Source organism: Oryzias latipes, chromosome 21, assembly GCF_002234675.1.
Source record: "Oryzias latipes chromosome 21, ASM223467v1".
Lineage (NCBI taxonomy): Eukaryota > Metazoa > Chordata > Actinopteri > Beloniformes > Adrianichthyidae > Oryzias > Oryzias latipes.
Genome location: NC_019879.2, coordinates 10,503,645 through 10,523,133, shown reverse-complemented (window position 1 = coordinate 10,523,133; position 19,489 = coordinate 10,503,645). Strand labels below are relative to the sequence as shown.

At 39.0% G+C, this 19,489-nt stretch overlaps 2 protein-coding genes across 4 annotated transcripts in view; one reads left to right on the top strand and one right to left on the bottom strand.

Annotated features, from left to right (window-relative positions):
- Positions 1-16,985, top strand: part of st6gal2 (ST6 beta-galactoside alpha-2,6-sialyltransferase 2) — a 60,466-nt gene extending 43,481 nt beyond the window's left edge. For 2 of the 3 annotated variants that reach the window (XM_011489202.3, XM_020712813.2), the window contains exon 7: positions 13,069-16,985. In XM_011489202.3, the coding sequence (XP_011487504.1) occupies positions 13,069-13,316 (248 nt within the window). In that variant the 3' untranslated portion in view covers positions 13,317-16,985. 3 annotated transcript variants of the gene reach the window in all.
- tmtops2 (vertebrate ancient opsin-like) overlaps positions 8,013-19,489 on the bottom strand; it is a 59,494-nt gene continuing 48,017 nt past the window's right edge. The window contains 2 exon segments of the mRNA NM_001305415.1: positions 8,013-8,165; positions 17,044-17,277. Of these exon segments, the coding sequence (NP_001292344.1) occupies positions 8,013-8,165; positions 17,044-17,277 (387 nt within the window).

Sequence of the window (19,489 nt, the reverse complement as noted above, 5' to 3'; positions counted from 1 at the left end):
CTACACCTTCAAAACTCAGCCGTCACCCTTTAACACAGGAAATGTCTCCAGCTACACCTAAATACCTACTGTAACTTTGACCATTTATGCAATTAATGTAATTTAAATGGATTGGTACAAAAATGCTTCAGTACTGGAAAGTGTTGCATATCAACACAAAGCTGCTTTTTGTTGAGAGATCGGATTTCTTTATTTTGATGAGTTCTACAAAAGCATCGGTAATCACGTGTCAGTATCTGGGTTCATGAGATCCTTCAGACATTCTCCCAGTCTAGTGAGCTTCACTCCCGCTGCAGGGGCTGCATCTGAATGACGGCTGCTTCTGCTGGGTTTCCCTTTCTGTGACCCAGTTTGAAGGCTTACTGTCCGGTATTAAGCCGAGGGGAGAAAGATAAAAATGAATGCGTGTTTTCATTGGAAGTGGTCGCTTAAACACGAGTTTCCGAGCCCGCTGTAAACACAGCATGTTTTTGACGGCGCTGATGCGATGGTAGCTCTACAGAAGCCTTGCAGTGTTTTTTACTTCTCCTTTCTAAAGGTCTTTTCAATGCACCTTTTATTGTTCAAAGGGAAACCCCTTAGATCTGTGACCGTGCATATATTCATGGTCATTGATTACTACAGCTCACTGGATTTCATGCTTGAATGTAATCGTCAAAAAGCATCTCAGTCTTTTTCTGACTTATCTTTACCTGGGAAGTATTTTAGACAGCTGTCCTTTCAGGTAAAGCCTTTGGTTTGATCTACTTTCAAAATGAAATGCAAAAATGCACCATGCATTGATAGACGCTTGAGACGTGCCGTGTACAGCTGCTCTGATAGGCCCGAAGACCTTTTGTTTTTTTGTTTCATTTTTTAGCAATAATCAAATGAAGCAGAAAGCAGCAGGGGTCTGCTGGTGTTTGATCACGCAGTCAACATCTGCTAACACAGAACTGCACATCCAGCTGTGCTCCAGTGGGCTTGATGTACCAAACAAGAGGCAATAACTCTCCAGGTCCAGTAATCTTTAAAAAAAGTGCAAACCCATGTTTATTTATAACAATGTTTCAATTAAAGGAAGTTGCCACATAGTATTTGGGGGAATATTTCTGGTTTTAGAGACTTTGACTTTAGTCTGTAAAGAACCCAGAGGAGTCCTGACTTTGGTACTGAGCTGTTTAGAAGACGACAGAAGTAAAGTTCCATTATTTTTATAATCCCAGTCAATCGTATCTGTTCCTCTGTAGCTCGGTCTACTAAAGATTTTTTTTAATGGACGATGACGTTGTGTATAACAGAGGATGTTTAAAGCACACCCTTTTACTATATTTGATTGGGGTTTTCATTTCCTGGGTTTTTGTTTTTTTAGCCATTTCTAAGAACTTTGTTGTAGCTCAACAAACATGAAAAAAACGGAAATTTAATCGGAAATAAATTTAACAATGAAATAACAATGCTTTGAACTGACTTGATGTCTAGCAAATACAAAGTCTTGACCATTAATTATGGTTGTAACTCAGCAACAAGAAGAAGAGAGATTATTTCATGTCAGGTCTCTGAGACAAACCTTTAGACGATGTCTTCCGGTAGTGTTTGATGGTCACGCTGTAGCTTTTACGTCTTACTAACAAAATGTATTCAAGTCCTTTTGATAGCTTTAGAACTTTAAAAAAACAAGATCGCTAAATAAAATTGATGCTCCATTCAGTAGTTTTTTTTTCTTTTCCTGATTTTAACCTCAAAATTACTGTAATTTCCATGACTATAGAGCGCACCTACAATACATACACCTTACATACATAAGCCACACCTGTCTATAAACCGCATGTGCCCACATTGAAACATGTGTTGTAGAATGAGGATGTAAATGTGCTGAAACCGCACGCTTGTGTAAGAAAAAGGAGGGAGCGCGACAGAGCAAGAAGGAGCGAGAATGCGCAGCGAAGTGTGTTTGGGGGTGCACGTTCATGTTTACTATACAGAGTGAAGGAGAACTGTAATAAAAGAAGGTTTCCCCCAGAAGAACAGTACATTATTATTTGTTAACCCGCTCTGGAGGCTCTGAGGGTCAGAACGGGGAAGTGAACCCCGAAGGAAGAGCCACCTTCAGCGGAGAGGAAAGAAAGAAAAAAGTAATCACAGGAAAGGTTCAACACATGATATATTTACAAAGAAAGACGGTACACAGACAGAGTTTTCAAAGTTTGAATAATATACCTGAGCTTTTTTTCCAAACAGTGCCTGTTACACAGCAATAACACTGCAGCAATATGGTAGTAACGGCACTAACAGGGCTGGTTAAAAAAATCGGTAAAAGCCACTGAGGGCAGCAGTAACTTATAGACACGCCTCTGCGCGGCATGTGCCTCGGCGCATAGACGCAGAGACATCAACGCATTTTATTGAAACGTGTAAAGCTTAAATGACAGGTTCAGTCGCTGGTGAAGGAAACGGAAGGCTGAGTCTTTATGTGACAGCTTCATGTTCAGCATTGAAATCATAGAAAAACGGCAGCAGGCGGATAAAACTCCTGATGAATACCTGAAAACATGACTGACCAGCTTTACAGCAGTGATAAACACAAAGGCACTGAATGAGAGATCTCTTTAATAAAAAAATATGTATGCATAAAAGGACGTAATAAAGATGAAAGGTGGCTTTCCTTTCAGGACTTTGCTTTGAGTAGACAAAGGTTCAGTCCTTGAACCTTGATCGCTTTATAAATAAACCACATTTGATTATTTGGGGAAAACCCTTTAATATCTTGATTAAAACAATCAGTGAAGAAATGTGATGAAGAGAAAAGCACTTTTCCAGGTGTTTGCTACAGACATGCGAAACAAGGATCAAACACAGTGATCATCTGGCCTCGAGACAGAAACGTGCTGCAACCTTTGATTGTATCTGAGAACTGGACTGAGTGACTCCTCCCCCCTCGCGTTCCAAACAGGAAGTACCTGCTGGTTCCATGAAGCCAAAATCCCATAGACGTCTATGAAGAAATAAACAGCTGTTACTCAACGTTCTATTTGTCAGCCTATTTATTTGCCTTTTTAACCCTTGTGCTATCCTATGGGGTCAAGATGACCATTGACGTGTTCTCCCTACCATGACAAAGGTGGATAAAGGTGGAGAGGATCTCATGTAATCCATGAATACCAGTGAAGATCACAAATCATTGAAGAAAAAAGTTCAGCGCACAGTCTAGTGGGTCTAGATCAGTGTTTTTCAACCAGTGTGCCGCGGCACACTAGTGTGCCGTGGGAGATGGTCAAGTGCGCCGTGGAGAAATTGCCCTCATTCACTGATCTAAAAACATTTTCCATCTCCAGGAAATCAGCTCTTTGCTCATCCAAACAGGCCCTGATAAAACACTGAGTAGTTAGGAATATAAAAGATCTTAAAATTACTTTTTCTTTGTGTTTATTTAATTCTATTAAAGACATTTTGATAAGAATCACGGTACCGCGATTTAGCTGCAGCTATAACTGTGTAAGAAAAAGTCCCGCCCCTTTAACTGTCTCCGCCAATCATTCTTGAAGGTTTAATCACATGTCATCAGTCTGACCAATCAGAAGTGGTTAAAGTCTTCACTTCCTTGTTCTTAATCCTGCTGATAAAGTCGCTCAGTTCTAACAAAAATACCAGCTAAAGCTCATCTTTAGCTGGTGGTTCATCTCTTAGAAAAAAACAGCCGCAACTTCCTGCTTTTTCTGCCACAATTATCACAAAAATCCACGTGAGATTGCGTGCGGGGGGGGTGGGGGGTGGGGGGGGCTGTCGATCAATACAGACCATGAATTTTTGCTTTTTTTTTTTTTTTTTTTTGGATGCTGGTGTGCCGCGGGATTTTTTTCAGGGTTAAAGTGTGCCGTGGCTCAAAAAAGGTTGAAAAACACTGGTCTAGATGACCCAACTCCCAATGTAAAAGTGCCTAGGATAGCACAAGGGTTAACATGTTCCTGCGAATCAACTTTTTTTTTCTCTATGTAGAGCCTGTTGGCCCCATGTTAAGCATTCAAAACGTTTGATTGACAGATTCCAAAATTTCAAGTGGTACAGGTGCGGCCTTCCAACAAAAACTCCTGGTTGGCGAGGGTGGTTGCCATAGAAACAATGACTCAGACCCACTCGGACCAATCCCTGCTTACTGACGACGTCTGGTTCCAACTTTCTCTTTTCATTACTTTTCATTTAATGTTTTTTTTTTTTCAATTTGCGGGTTTCACACTTTCAGGTTTACGATAAAGATAATTGTTTTTATGCGACCAGTTCAACACGCTAATTCTTCCCACTGTAAGTTAAAACACTGTAAGTTTATAGTTGTGGTTTGCATTCATTTTAAGTTCTTCTTTGAGTTAAAAACAAAGAGGAAAGCGCTTTAACACTAACTTCATTTTTGCACTATTTTTCTTCCTGCTACAGACACTTTATTTATCTTTTTGTTACTTTTCAGTCATTGTTCGTTGGTGGGAAAAGTTTCCTTTAGAAATGAATATGGAAAGCTCTGAATACTAAGTGAAGACTGTTAATTTATATGATTTGCTTTAAGGTTAATGTTGTTTTGTGTTCATTTCAAGTTAAATTCATGCAAAAAGGTCATCTATCAATTCATATATGGCATTATTTTTAATAAATGTAAATGGTATTTTTATGCCCAAAATAAAAATAGCAATAAATTGTTATTATCATTATTATGTTTTTTTTTTAGTTATCATTATTGGGGCAAAAAGACATGTTATTTTTGGTTCAATATATATTGAAACTTCTTAGTCTGATGGGAAGATCTAATTCATGTGACTGACACACCACCTTTCATCTGCGCCATAGAAAGCTTTCTTTACAAACGGACAGAATCCCATCGCCTTGTGAGATAAAGCTGCCATTGTTGGAGATATTGTTCAGTTTGTGTCTCTGTTTCTATTCAAACCCTTGAACACAATCTGCACATTTTAGCACATGGTGGACGTCAGCAAAGGTAAAACTCAGTGGAGAAACCCCTTTATAAGCGTTTTGTGTTAAATTTTTATAGACAATGTTATATGAATAAAGTTTCATTTGATTTGATTCATGAGCGGTTGTGGCGTTTCGACTTGTGAGTCAATGGCGTGGAATCTGTCCCTTCCCCTCAGTAGGCCTGCACAATAAATGGCACATGTATTGTTATCGCGGTATTCCTAAATGTTTACACGAATGTTTAAACGGTCTAATGGCAGCTGAAGTATATAATGGATCAAATAGAGCCTACTGACCAATCGGATGAACTCCTTCACGTCATTAGCCAATCAAACGGAGCCCTTTTATGTTAGATGTCTGCCCACTGTCTAGACGAGGGTCATTTGGAGTATCATTTAAGTTCTATTGATTGAATTTAAACAAATTTTTTGCAGTGAAATAGAAATATTTGTTCATGTCATATCATCGTCGCAATATTAATGACTTTATCGCACATCTCAAGGATGGTGTAGGCCTACCCAACAGTCTACATCAGTGGTCCCCAACCTCTTTAACACACGGACCAGTATGGCGTCCCACAAAGACGCCACGGACAGGTCTTTAATTTGTGGGCGGATGATTATTGTTACTACGCACAAGAGAGGAACAGTGACGTGATAAAACGATCCCTGAGCTTTTGTTGTTGCACGCATTACATTGTACATCGCACAGGTGTCATCATCCTCTCCACTTCCCACATTCTTGGTGCAAAAAAGAAGTACTGTATATTAAATGTGGCTTCTTTTTTGGGGGGGGAAGTTGAAGGCTCCTCTTCTGTCTCCTGGCTGGACGTTTTCCCCTTGGCAATGAAACTTTCCAAAGACGTTTGTTTTTTACTCATTTTGTTAGTTCCTGGGTTTTATTTTAGCGGTAACCTATCACGTGACTGAGAAGGGCGCCTTGGCCTGCGTCAAGAGTGAAACAGACGGATGGTACAGAAAATCCGGCAATTTTTTCAAAATAAAACATCTATCAGATTCCGAAATTAATAAAACTGAAGTAATATAAGTTATTTATTCTTTTTGTGCGGCCTGGTACCAAATGACCCACGGACCGTTACTGGGGGAACCGCTGGTCTACATGACAGCAGTGTTGACCGTCTAGTCAGTCACAACGGGGCACATAAAATTGGACAGTGACCTTTTCGGGTTTAACCTCCTACATGTCCGACTTTATTTCCAATCATATGAAAACTATTCTTCATTGTTTTTTTTCTTTTTTTTTTCTTTCAAGGTGATGCTAAATTAATTGAAGTCCTGGATTAAATGGTATGTTGTGAATTAGGGAGAAACGGCATAAAGAGGTTAAAATAGATCAAAACAAGAATAATATTTGCTAAAAGATTGCCTGTTTTTTGGATATGTGAACAAATGTTAAGGAATAGCACACACAACTAGATGTTTGGCATTATTGTAGTGGTGTAACGATTAATTTGAACAACATTTTGATTCAAATCATAATTTTTGGTTGACGATACGATTTATAGTTGATATTGGTTCATTTTGAATGATCCGATTCACTGACCTACTATAGATCCTGGACGTCTTTAGTCAGAACTTCATCCAGTGTGACTCAGAGATAAATCCTGATTCTGAACAGTGCAGGAGAAGTTTTCCAAATTCCTTATATTTTCTTGCAAGGTAATCAAGTGTAAATGAAAATATGTGTACAAACAAACAAGTAAATTAGAATGAACATCAAATTCATTCACATTTTAGTTTACTAAAGTTCAGCCAGCCCAGTTTTTCCACATCCATAGAATCCAAAGGGAACATTATTAGAACATTCTAGCACACTGTATGGTCACATGTCTTTGCTGAATTCAGAGTGTTTGGACTGGAATGATGGACTGATCAGTGTTTGCTGACATCAGATTTGTGTTGTCCGCTGTGATGACTCTTGGTCATTTTTACGTTAGAGTCAAATAAACCTACCATCTCAATCCAAATAGTGTTTTCCAATATCAATATAATTGATTAACTTGATAATGGTATAGGTTGATTTGATCAACAGTTTGCCTCCGATAGTTTGATCTGGTTAGGTCAAAATCATTACACTTCTACATGACTCCCAGCAAAAGCAAAGCTGGTGTTTCAGTGAACATCAGTAAGCTTTATCATTCAGAACAGTACTCTTCTTTCACCTTTATCAGTCTCAACACGTGGAACATTATCAGCACAACGCGCGGCGAGTTCACGCCATCAGAATTTGCATTTAAAACATTCACATCTTGAAGTTAAATCCAGTTTATCCATCCAACTCCTCATTCCTGCGCTTCCCTCTCAGCAAAAGAAACTTCATCAATCATGCTACTGTCACCTGCGAGGTACGGGGAAGGGAGGAAGGGTCATGCAACAGGAACACAAGCTAGGCAGAGCTGCGTTAGACAGGTACGACGGAGGAAAGATGGTGGATTTATTGGGAGCAAGCCCATACAACAAAGCACGCCTGAAAAACGTACACGTACATCAATACCTGCGAGCAGGTTTTCAGGGAAACAAACACAAAATAAGCATCAAAGGACAAACATTTGCATCCAAGTGTACACTTTTTGGGATGGTTTTACACAGAGTTGTACAGTGAAGGAAAATAAAAAACAGTAAAAATTAGCTAATTTTTTTATTTCACCAAGTAAATTGAAGGTGTGATTGATGTTATCAGGGCAGAGCCCCGACTTCAATGTCTGTTAAAATCCATGTTTGTTTGCAGCGTCATTCGTCATCAGACTGACTGCAAAGCTCTGCAACCAGGCGGAAAATCGGAAAGAAAGTTTCCTTTTAATAGCAGAGGTTGTTGTGATAATAATGTATGCAGCTGAAGAATGAAGGATCCCATAGCTGTAAGGGCTGGGTTTCCATGCAGAAACTCATACTTAGACCCGCTTTAATCATTATTATATGTAGACATTTGACCTTTGTACAATAGAAGTAAATGTAAAAAGAATCCGATCGGTGTGGAAATCCCGCCGGTCCGTCCTGGAATTGTGCCGCTTCAGATAAGTCGCGCTCACGCTGCAACACGGAGGTGGGGAACACCTAGTTGGCGTTATCGGTGGAGATCTGGGCCACGGTGTTGGTGTAGATTCTGCGGTTCAAAGGGATCACCGTCGTCTTGGAGGGGACCGAAGTGTTGCCGTTTTCCGATGACCAGTGATCGCAGTGGAACAGAATCAGGAAACACCTGTAGAACTGAGAGGCAGATGCACAGAGGAGCTGTGAGTTCTCAGTGCAGAGCAGGCTTAAGAGCCACAGATCCTGAGTGGGGGTACTGGTGAGGGGCTCACAGTGGGATGAAATTTGGGGATTTTCCATTTTCCCACAATATGGGACAAGAAAAACCTTTGTTCCGAGTGATCTTCACAAAACTTCACACACATGCGGCAACCTTCAGTCTACAACTACAACCAAACGTTTGGCTGACCTTTCACCTTGGGATGAGGCCGCCATCTTGAATTTTTCAATGAAAACACCTTTAGTTAGCAGCTATAAATTTAAACTCTTCCTAGGGATTTTTATCTATTCCCTCCTAACTATTCTAGCAAAAACTGGAAGCTCTTTGGGGAAAAAATGTAGGAGTTAGAAGTTGCAGATTATAAACCGTGTTGAATGAATCGCTGGCTCAAGCTGAACAAATCTATACATCACATGGTATGACTGAATGTGGGCGTGGTTAACAAAAAACCTCTGTTGTCTAAGAAATAGAAAAGTTCCCTTTTGCCGATTCTTCTAAAACGACACTCCTGTCCGTCACCTACAGGCGACCCAAACATAAAATGGTTGCTATGGAGATAAAACTGACAGAAATGCAGCCATTTTGATTTATTTTTTTCCTGATTTCGTCACATCCAGCTCTGATCAGAGAGGCAGCAGTAGAGGGGAGAATAAGGTGTAGCAGCTGCTCAGCCAGTGAGGGTGCGTCAAACGGCGCTGCTCGCTGATTTCATTTTGATGAGTTTTAACTGAAACGGCGGAGCTGTTGCAACACTTTTCCATTCAGTTCCTCTTATTTATAAAGTCCACCCATGGATTATTATTCTTGTACCTCTTTTGTATCTCAATTATTCAGAGTTGGAAAAACGTCTTGAAGAAAAGCTGAAAAGTCCTCTAGAATAAAAGATGAGCCAGGGCCATTTAACTGTTTACCTTTGATGGAATCCGCCTGGATGAATGAGATTGTGCTCTTTGTAGGCTCCACAGGAAACTACAAAAACCAAGTGGAGCTAAAGTGATTGGGATTGTGTGATCTAAGTGATTTCCATCATTCTGGATCCTCATAATCCAGTTCAGTCCAGCAGTAGTGGGGCCAAATGGTTCACTTGATTTGATTTTTAATGCGATCCACCAGCAAGCAGTCAGTGCCTTTTGTATTTAGTGTTCAGAACTGCTTCTGGGCTGCCTCACAAAATGATGGTAGACTGCTGCTAGTGTGCTGTGACCAAACACGCCAATTAGAATGAAGCCCAGTTACTTCTACTTATGCTACACCCCAATAGCCATGCTCCCATGACATGATGTCTCAGCCTCTAAAGCTTTTTTCCCCTAAAAGCGTTTAAAAATGCACTTTTTGACAATAAAAACACAAAACTGTGTTCTGTGTCTGTGAAAATCCACGCATAAACTCATTGTAAAGCCTAAAATTCTTTCATAGATTCACTTCATTAACACAGATCTTTTTTCCTTTACAACCGATAAAACGTTACAAAATCAGACTTTCTGTAGAGACCAGTGTGTGTCTCCACCTATCACATACTGTAAGTGGATTCTGTCAGAGGGAAGCTGCTCGATGACTTGAACATGCAGACAATAGAGGGCAGCAGTGAAGAAACACCCGGAATAACAATCAGTGTGAAGGAAATGATCAGCTGAAGCCTGCAGGCCAGTTGAGAGAGGAGCTCGAGTCTACATCATCTACAGTACTGTGCTGTACTTCAGTAAGGAAAGAAAAGGGCTTTTAAACATTTTGTTATCTAGGAAATAATGACAAAAGAATTCATGATATTTAGCTGATACTATCTTTTATTGTTTTGCTGAATTTTATTTTATTTTTTTACTTTAATGAGGCACTTATTAGGGTATTTTTGCAAGATAAACATTTTGTAGTCAACATTTAAAGGAATGAAATGAATCCTGTTTTGGAAAACGATTGCAAACACTAGAGATGCCACAATTCGGGATTGAAACCAAACCACGTGGGGAAAGTGAATCGTAGCATCCCAACTGCATACCAGTATCTTTATGTTAAAACACGTGTTGTGCTAAATTTAAGAAGGATTTATTATTTATTGTTTTGTTTTTTTACATTACGCCAGGCTTACTGTAGGCTAACTGAAAAGTTTTTTGTCACTGTTACTTCATTGAAATCATAGATTCTTTCTGTATTTTTAGTTTTTGGACACTTTTTTTGTAACACACAAATCAAATTGAACTGAAACAGAACCAAAAATCGAGGTGTGAACTAAACCGTGGGGAAAGTGAATGAATACATCCCTAGTAGACACTATATGCAGCAGATGCATCAAACAGTCACCTTTTGCTCCATAAATAGAATTGAACTGCGAATCTCAGAAACAACAGATTCAATCTAATAGGAGGGAATTCCACAATGGATTTTAAAAATCCATTTTAAACTTTGTACGTCGGTGCAAACACCACCAAAAACCTTCCACCGGTGCACACGCATGGAAACTCGTCAGAAGTCAGAACTGTCTCCCCCTCTGGCCACCGGTGGGAGCTGTCTGCAGAGGAATCAAAGTATGGAGTGAGATTTCTGCCACCACGTTGCACACAAAACTTTCTAAGTTGCAAATGAAAATGTTAAATATTTGCTTTTCAATAATTTTTAATTTTGCTTTCAAATGTTTGGTTTTTTGCTTTCAAAAACTTTTTTTGCGTTTGCAAAACACATGTTTTGCGTGCATTATGTCAAATCTCGCTTTTGTCCTATCTTTGATTTTGCTGACTACCCTGAGCGCGACTTGGCGTGATGAGACTGCCACTACTGCCACCGCCAAAAATGTTTTTGCATGCGTTGTGTGTCATCTCACTTTTTTCCTATCTTTGATTTTGGTGAGATAAGTTTCAGTTTAGCATGACAAAGCTGCCATCAAACAGCTGCTGATTGGTCCAGATTCTAACCAATCAAATCGCCGTATTTATTTAACATGGTGTCTCCTACGGAGGCTCAGAAACCGAACCAACTCTGTTTACCCTCAATGTTTTCTTTTTGGATGAAGAAATTTTCATTTTTTAGCATTTTAACAATCATTCATACTTTCTTTCTCTTTTAGCATTGATTAATTTTTTTAAGTCAGATTAGTGAATTTATGGGTGAGGATCTCCTGAAACTGTAAAGTTTATCTGCTGACATTAAATCAACAGACCTGTGTGTGATCTGGGAATCCTGCAGAGCAAATTATTGATAAAAAGTGGGATTTTCTTTAAGATCTATTTGTTAAAACAAAACAATAAATGATTTAAAGCACATAATATTTTATGCTGCACAAGTGTTTTGGAATAGATTACCAGCAGCAAAAAGAATGATGGCTCACCAAAGGAGACTCAATGTATTTAACAGAAGAAGCATTTTTAACTTTTATGTAATTTTTCACAGTGTCTCATGTTTTAGAACTTGTGAGCAAAGTAAACAAAAAATACTCAAGAAAAAATGCTATTTTCTCTTAATATTTCGACATTTATTGATTAAAATAAAACAGTAGTTCGGATACAAATCTTAAAAAGTGTTACTTCCTGCTGGAGGGAGTCGGAGCTCTGACGTTTCTTTCTGCTGCAGACATTTTAAACATGGTCACTACACTGACAAATAAATACAAAACTCGTTTTTTTTATGGCAGTTATTTTAGCTGCTCCTTCTGGGTTTTACTCTGAGAGAAAGGGGCCAGAATGGTTGAAAACGGCAGAATCCCGTTAGAACAGAACCGACACAAAGTCAAAAAGTCCATGTCTGCCTCCAAGCACGTCAATATGAGACGGAGACAGCTGATTGGTTAGAATCTAGACCAATCAGCTGCTGTTTGATGGCAGCTTTGTCACGCTAAAATCAAACTTATCTCAGCAAAATCAAAGATAGATAAAATGCGAGATGACACACAAGGCATGCAAAAAAATGATTTGAAAACGCAAAAAAAAAAGTTTTTAAAAGCAAAAAAAGTTTTTGAATGCAAAAAAACAAATTTTGAAAGCAAAAACAAAATTGAAAAGCAAATATTTAATATTTTCATTTGCAACTTAGAAAGTTTTGTGTGCAACATGATGGCAGAAATATCGCTCCATATCAAAGCACTTTATCTTTCAGCATGCACTTCCTGGATGCGGCACAGCTGACTCATTCACTCAATCAACCACAGCATACTTAAGCTCTGCTCTGAGCCTCACTCAGTGTTAGTACTGTTTGTGCCACTCTGCCTTCCTCACCAATCGTTATATTTGGACCTCATCTTCTGTCTCCTGACTGTGTTTCTCTCTGTTTGCCTGCCGTCCTCTCTCTTCTCATGATCTTATGCCTGTTATCGACTCCTGCCTGCCTGACCCTGATTTAGCTTTGTGGACTTGTAGCCGAGCTAATAAACCTGTTGCATTTGGATCCAGCCGTCCGCCTGTTCTTGTAACAAAACTATAGATCAGTTGTCACTAATGTTTGTGTGAAATGAGAAAAGGCTACAGTTGGCCCATATGTCATGAATGCACTCCATCTTAGTGGACTTTCTCTTTGACCACTCGGCGTGCTTTTACTCTGCAATCCACATTCTCATGGCCCTTTTTCAGCCTTGGCTTTGTTTTTGTGTTGGCCTTATCTGACTAAACCCGCTAAGCAACGCACATCCTACTCCTGCCAACAATGCAGCAGAAATCCTTTAGGGGTTCTCTTATTTTGAAAGGTTTGTTTGAATCGGAGTGATCATTTTCATCATGGATAGACTTTAGGGGCCACGTGTGTGAATGATGACGTGGGAGGCGGAAGGCTCTCTTTTTTTTTTTTTGGAACTCATCTTGCATTGACTTTTCAACATGTTGCTGCTTTTATGTCCACCCCGGCGTCCCCTCACCTGATTATGTGTGTTTTCTGACCCTGCAGGTATCCTGACCATGATGGCCCTATGCGACAAGCTGCACGTGTACGAGTACATCCCCTCCATGAGGCAGACGGACTTGTGCCACTACCACGAGAACTATTACGATGCCGCCTGCACGCTGGGCGCTTACCACCCCCTCATTTATGAAAAGAACCTGATCCGCCGGATAAACTTGGGCTCGGAAAAGGACCTCCTAAAAAAGGGGCGGGTCACTCTCCCAGGCTTCAGCACCCTCACCTGTGGCGCCTGAGCTGTGAAATCTGACTGAATATGGCCACACACACACACACACACACAAACACACACACACACTGGTCTTTTGTTGCTGACCAGGGGAGAGCTGCAATACGGCCACTCCAGATGGCGAGGGCGAAGGGTTTCCAATGAGATCCACAAAAAGCAAAAGCCATAGCCCTCAGCAAAATGAACCGTAAGTATTATGGAAAGACTTTGTCGTCATTGAGGATGGTTTGTTTGACCAGAAACTGGACCTTCTGAAACAACACAAAAAAAAAAAGAATTCTGCTTTAGCTGAGCCACGTTAGCTGTGGAGCTATGGTAGCACAAGTGAAACATTTGAACAAAAACACATTTTTAGTAAGTTTCTGTTGTGAAATCAGTGTTTTACAGTAGGATGGGCTGTACTCTACTTAAAGGCAACGCCCCTTTTTCTAACAATCCTTTTTCCTCTCGATGAAAAAAGGCGTTTGTAGGTGAAGGAATATCCACTCTGAATGTCACAAATACAACAGTATGATGTATAAATAGCAGTAACACTTGTTTTGAAGTTGTTTTCAGCGTTGCTGTACACACTTTATGGCAAAAACAGGACTTGTTTTATGTTGTCATGTTTCTATTTCCAACTACTGACGTGTTTGGTCTTAAACCTGTGCGCGCTGACAGTCTGTTGCAGTCAGATCTGGAGCCCAGAGCAGCCATAACTTCTGGGCCGGGGCTCGAACCAACACCTCTGGGTTGTATCTCTTCACATCAATGCAGTGAAAACTGGCACAACTGCAAAAACCCATTCTGTCTGAATGTGACGACAGGTGCCTGACTTCTCCATTCTGCCTTGGCAATCACCTCCCACCACCCTCCCCATCCTTTTTTTTCTCTTTATTGCCCATTTAATGAATGTAATGTGTCACAATCACTATGTGTTGCTGCAAAATCTTCAATGGAGCTCGTCCCTGCTGTCGTTCGCGCCAACTGAGGTATAAAATATCTGGAATAAAAGAGCACAAAGAGCCTTCTCTTCAACTTTACATGACTAGATCCTGTAATTAAATGTTGAGTCAATCCAGAGTTCCAAGTGCAGACAATTATGGCAAAGGAATTTGGCCCTGCAATGTCCTCCGACCCACTGTTTACAGTGAGAGGCCCATGTCAGCAGCTGCTTCAAGGGACTTTAGGTCAGCAGGGAAGAGAGAATCTTTGGGCTGAAACCTTCTTTGTTTTTTTGTTTTGCTTTTTTATATGAATTGCAATTGAATAACGACGTGAAACCGTCAGGGAAATGTAGCTTTAAAGTTTGACATAGTGCAAAGAGGCTTTTATTTTGAAACCATGGAACATTAGTTAGACATAAGAAAAAAACAAATAGTTACTGTGAAGTAAAGGGTAATATAAAACAGTATTGATAAATTAGTAATGAGCAACATTTGAGAAGATGATTTTTGGAACACCAATCAGCCATAACGTTATAACCCATCTGCTGAGGATTTCTGTTTGGGTGAAGGCCTGTTATATGACCAAAACAAGCTCAGAATTCTCAACTTTAGTTTAAAGCATTATTGGGTACCAAATGCTGCCAAAAGATGGACATTAGTCTGAACAAAACGGCAGTATAATACTATCAAATGCAATACCACGTTCCACCACTAGGTAAAAAGTTTATTTAAAGCTTCTGTCAATACTTCAAATGTAATTTTTAAAATTATAAATGTTAAAAAGTATATAGAATATGTGGAACCTGTCTGTTTTTTATTGATCTTACGCAAAAAAGATATTGGTATTTTTTTTCCCATGTCTATTCTTGGGATTTAAAATGGGAATTTGGTGTAAAGCACCCTGGGATAGATTCTCCCCCGGAATGAAGAGAAGAAAGCAATTCCAGGCTATGAAAGGCCAAAGGGATGGCACGGCTGTGTGTGACAAAAAAGTCATGAGAAAATGAATAAGATTACTACATTTGATTTTTTTTTTTTTTAATAAATGAAGCTCATGCTGACATCAGTTTAAATTCCAAATTATTTTCAACTCCAAAACTCCAAAAAGAAGTTTCTATTTCCAAAAACATAAGTTAATTAATCAATTGGTACAATTCCTAAGTAAATTTTTACTTTAATTTGAATTTTTTTGTAATTTTTCATAAGCAATATATTGCTGTTCAAATGTCATTGTTTTCCTTGCAGGAAGTTAAAACTACTTTTATTTGTTATTTTAATATCCAAAAATAAGGAACAGAAAGTTTACCTGACAGAACCAGAACCAGCATTATTTGGATTAGATACTTTAAGTCATGTTAGTTTCTTGTGTTAGTTTTAATTCACAATTTGACCTTCTATTTCAAACCCCTGCCATTAAACAAAATGTAATTTCTGCAGATTTTCAAAGTAAAAGGCTTATGTTATGTAAAATTTTATGTTTTTACACTTTTGCACTTTTAATGGGTACAAACTAACAAAAGAAATGCCTAAATAGGCAAATAATGTATCATTGGCATTTTAATGCTGTGGCTGATGGGTGTTCATGACAAAACAATATTATTATTAATTTGTTCGATCGGTAAATGTCATTATTTTAGTGACAAAAAGGAACTAACTGACATAAAAGTAATCTTAAAATGTCAAACAACTTCTTCTTCATCAATGTTTTCTGGTTAAATGAGATCTGAAGATTCCTTTTTAGGTTGTGGTGAGTTTCAGACCAGCTTGTCGTGTCTGTGCTGACGTATGTTAATTATGTTTGTGACGTTGACACACTGGAGGTGCACAGACTCTGATCATGTATGTTTTTTGGACTCCAGGCAGAGAGCAGAGTGGGATAAATCATTGTAATATACTTTGGAGATTTCTTTTTTTAAATGCTTTTATTTTGTGTGTGGATTTGATTGCATGCTTGTTGAACACATCCAGACTGGAGGTTGGCAACTTCCTGATGGCGTTAGTCCAGCTGGGATGGCGTGTTGGAGTTTGATCTTTGTATGTTTATGTGCCAAAATCCTTCTTTGGTCCTCTTCACATGGGGTTGGAGTGGGATAAGGATTCTGGGAAAAGTGTTTGTCTTCAGGATGCTTAAGGGCAAGTTTAATGGTGTTTTTTATCCTCTAAAAGAGGGCCATTTACTTCAACAAAAACATTTGCTGACATAATCAGTCGAGTTTTCAGGAGTTTTTGTAAGACGGGGTTCTGTGTGAAACTGTTGGGGGGGTGTAGATCTAACAGGGGGTGGGTGTGTCTTCTTATTGCATCGTTCTGAGTTTAAAGCCTCCTTTTCACAATAAAATGTCTCCAGTGAAAGTGCTTCACTTCTTTCTGCTGCAGATGAATATTCCTAACACCTCACGTAGCCGCAGCGTCATAAAAAGAGAGCATTTGCGGTGTAAACAGAGCGCCTTTCCTCCACTGAGAGCTCGCTTTCTGACCGGTTTGTGCTCAGAATGGTGGGAGTTTCTGCACCACACCGCCTTTAAAAGATTGTTTACTTCCCTCCTTTTTTCTATTCTCCTCTGTGGTTTTCTCCATTTGGATCAGAGTGAAGCTCCTGTTTCGCTCCTACCAGCCTTTTGGTGTTTATCTTGATTTTGACGTGTTCTCTTACACTTGAAGAGATATTGAATTGTCTAATTTAAAACTGTTTTTTTTTGTTCATTTAGTTTTTTTTTTTTTACTAAATAAAGGTGTTCTACATTGTTCTACATTGCCAAGAGTTCTTTGCTTCATTTACACAAAGACGGCATCCATCAGTTTGCGTACCTGCTTGTTCATGAGTATGTAGATGAGGGGGTTGATGACGGTGCTGCTTTTAGCCAGGAGGGAGGGCACCACGCTGGCAACCGGGCTAATAATGTTGGGGGGACCAAAGGTGGCCATCATGGCCACAACGCCGTAAGGCATCCAGCACAACAGATAACAGGCTGCTGTGGTCAGGACCATGAAAAGTATGTGGTACTCCCTCTTGCGAGCCGCAGTCTTCCGGATTTTTCCCACCTGAATGAGAAAAACAGGGATAGCATTTAGAGTTTTGATTCCTAAATTCTTCTTTCACTACTGATCAAAAAGGAGACTTGCACTAAACATTCACTAAAGTTCAACTTTATTAATTCTGCTTTCATCGAACAAAAACAAATAGTTTATCTTTAACCCTTTTGTCCTACGGGGTCAAAAATGACCCACCCTACGAAAATCCCAAAATAAAGCAACTTCATTTAAATCTACAATCTTTTTTGTTTGTGAACATTATAACCCTTTTTTCAACACAAAACAAATGTCATTACTGTTTTCTATTGCACCCAAAAGGTTTATTATGTAAATGTGAAGCGATTACTTGTGAATTAATTATACTGAAATGAAAAAAAAAAACTTTGTCTTTCTTTGTCAACAGGTTTTCTGGTGTGTGGGTGTGTGTGTACGCGTGCATGCAAGTGTATGTCTGTAGGTGTGTTTGTGGAATTTCTTTGTCAAAATGTTATCTGGTGTTGCACTGCATGAATCAAATGGTGGTCACACCAAACACTGATCGGTTTTTCAGAGTCCCCAGACCCCCCCAAAAAAATCTAAACAGCCTGTTTCAGAGTATCATTTTACTTTGACCAGTCTTAGGCACACCTGTGCAATAGTTGTGCTTTCTAATTAGCATCTTATTTTGGCACATCTGTTAGGGAGATGCATTACCATTAGGAGATGCATTAAGAGAAATGCTCCCTATCACAGATTTATCCCGAATTGACACTGGTCCTTCTGCAGTGCATTATCGTTGCGTTGCGTGAGGACTCCGTCTTTAGATCGTCAGTTAATTTACAGCAACTCCGTTGAGTCTCATGTTTGCCCCGCCTCCCCCCTTGATCCCGGAGGAGTGGTTTGTCCCGTCGTCGGGTAGTTCGTCCGGGTCTCCTCGTTTTTCCAACATTTAAGCGATCAAGCCCCATGCCCTCTCTGTCTTCCTAAATGAGTCCTTGTAAAGTACTACACACTTTTGAACCTCTTTTGAAAAGGGTGATTTTATTGTTTGTAGTTCTTTGCTATTGTAGTTCTTAAAATATTAGATCGGAAATCACGGAAAAGATTTAAACGTAGATCTAGGTTGTTTTTTTTCTAATACACAAAAAAATTAGAATGAAGATCACCCATTTTTTTTAATCTAATGAAATAGCTATAGTAATCCATTCCATGACATAGAGAAATTCCTTTGGATGCTCCGCTTCTTCCATGCTACTTATGTTGAAGGACTTGGAGCAATGTCTGCATTTTGCACGTTTCATAAGCCACAGTTGATACTCCTCTTCGAAAAGTCACTTGTTGTTAAAGCCACACTTTGTAGCATTTTATAATCCATGTCTGATCTGATAGCGAGTTTGTGCCACACTCCGAACTGTTGAGAACTTAACCTGCTTTACCACAACGTAAATTCCATCACCGATAGCATGAGCTTGAATTTCTGCCACAATTTAAATTCAAATTTCAAGTTAAAATATTTAATTTTTTTATGTTTTTGCATCCAAAATATTAAAATGTCTTGACTTTTCTAAAACTTTACATAAGATGTGATTTTTTTACAAACTTTTCACGGACTTAGAAATTTCATTTTTCAATTTCCCAAACTAGGTCTCTCATGACCAAACGAACCCTGGTTTATTTTTTAGTTCAGTGTCAAAGAAATTAAAAAGAAAAAAGTTGATAACATATTTGTACAGATTAGCCTCACAGGCTTCCAACAGCCTAAAATACTGTGGTTTGAGTTCAAGAAAAGTCTGGAAGATGTTTTTGGCAGATCTAAGCAAAAAGCCTTTTATATCCAACACTTGGTTCTTACTTTCCTCTCAAGAACAAAGTTCTCCCAGATAATTTGACACTTCATTGATGCAAACTATACCTGAAGAGCTATAGAAAAGTATTGCAAAAATGTTCTTTTCATTCAGGTCATCCTGACCATTTTTTGCTCCTATACAAATTCAATAACCGGAAATTTTGAAATACCAAATTGAATTTAAAATTCTTCGTTGAGCTGGAACTTCCAAAGTAAATCAATATAACAACCTAAAATTAAACACAGCTGCAGTCAAAGACACAGAGGAAAAATTATATTTCCCTGGTTATGATCAGAGGAAGGATACATTTAGAACTACTTGTACTATTAGGTTAGAACATCATAAACTACTCATAAATGAATTATGTGTAATAATAAACAATGAATGCTGTGTTT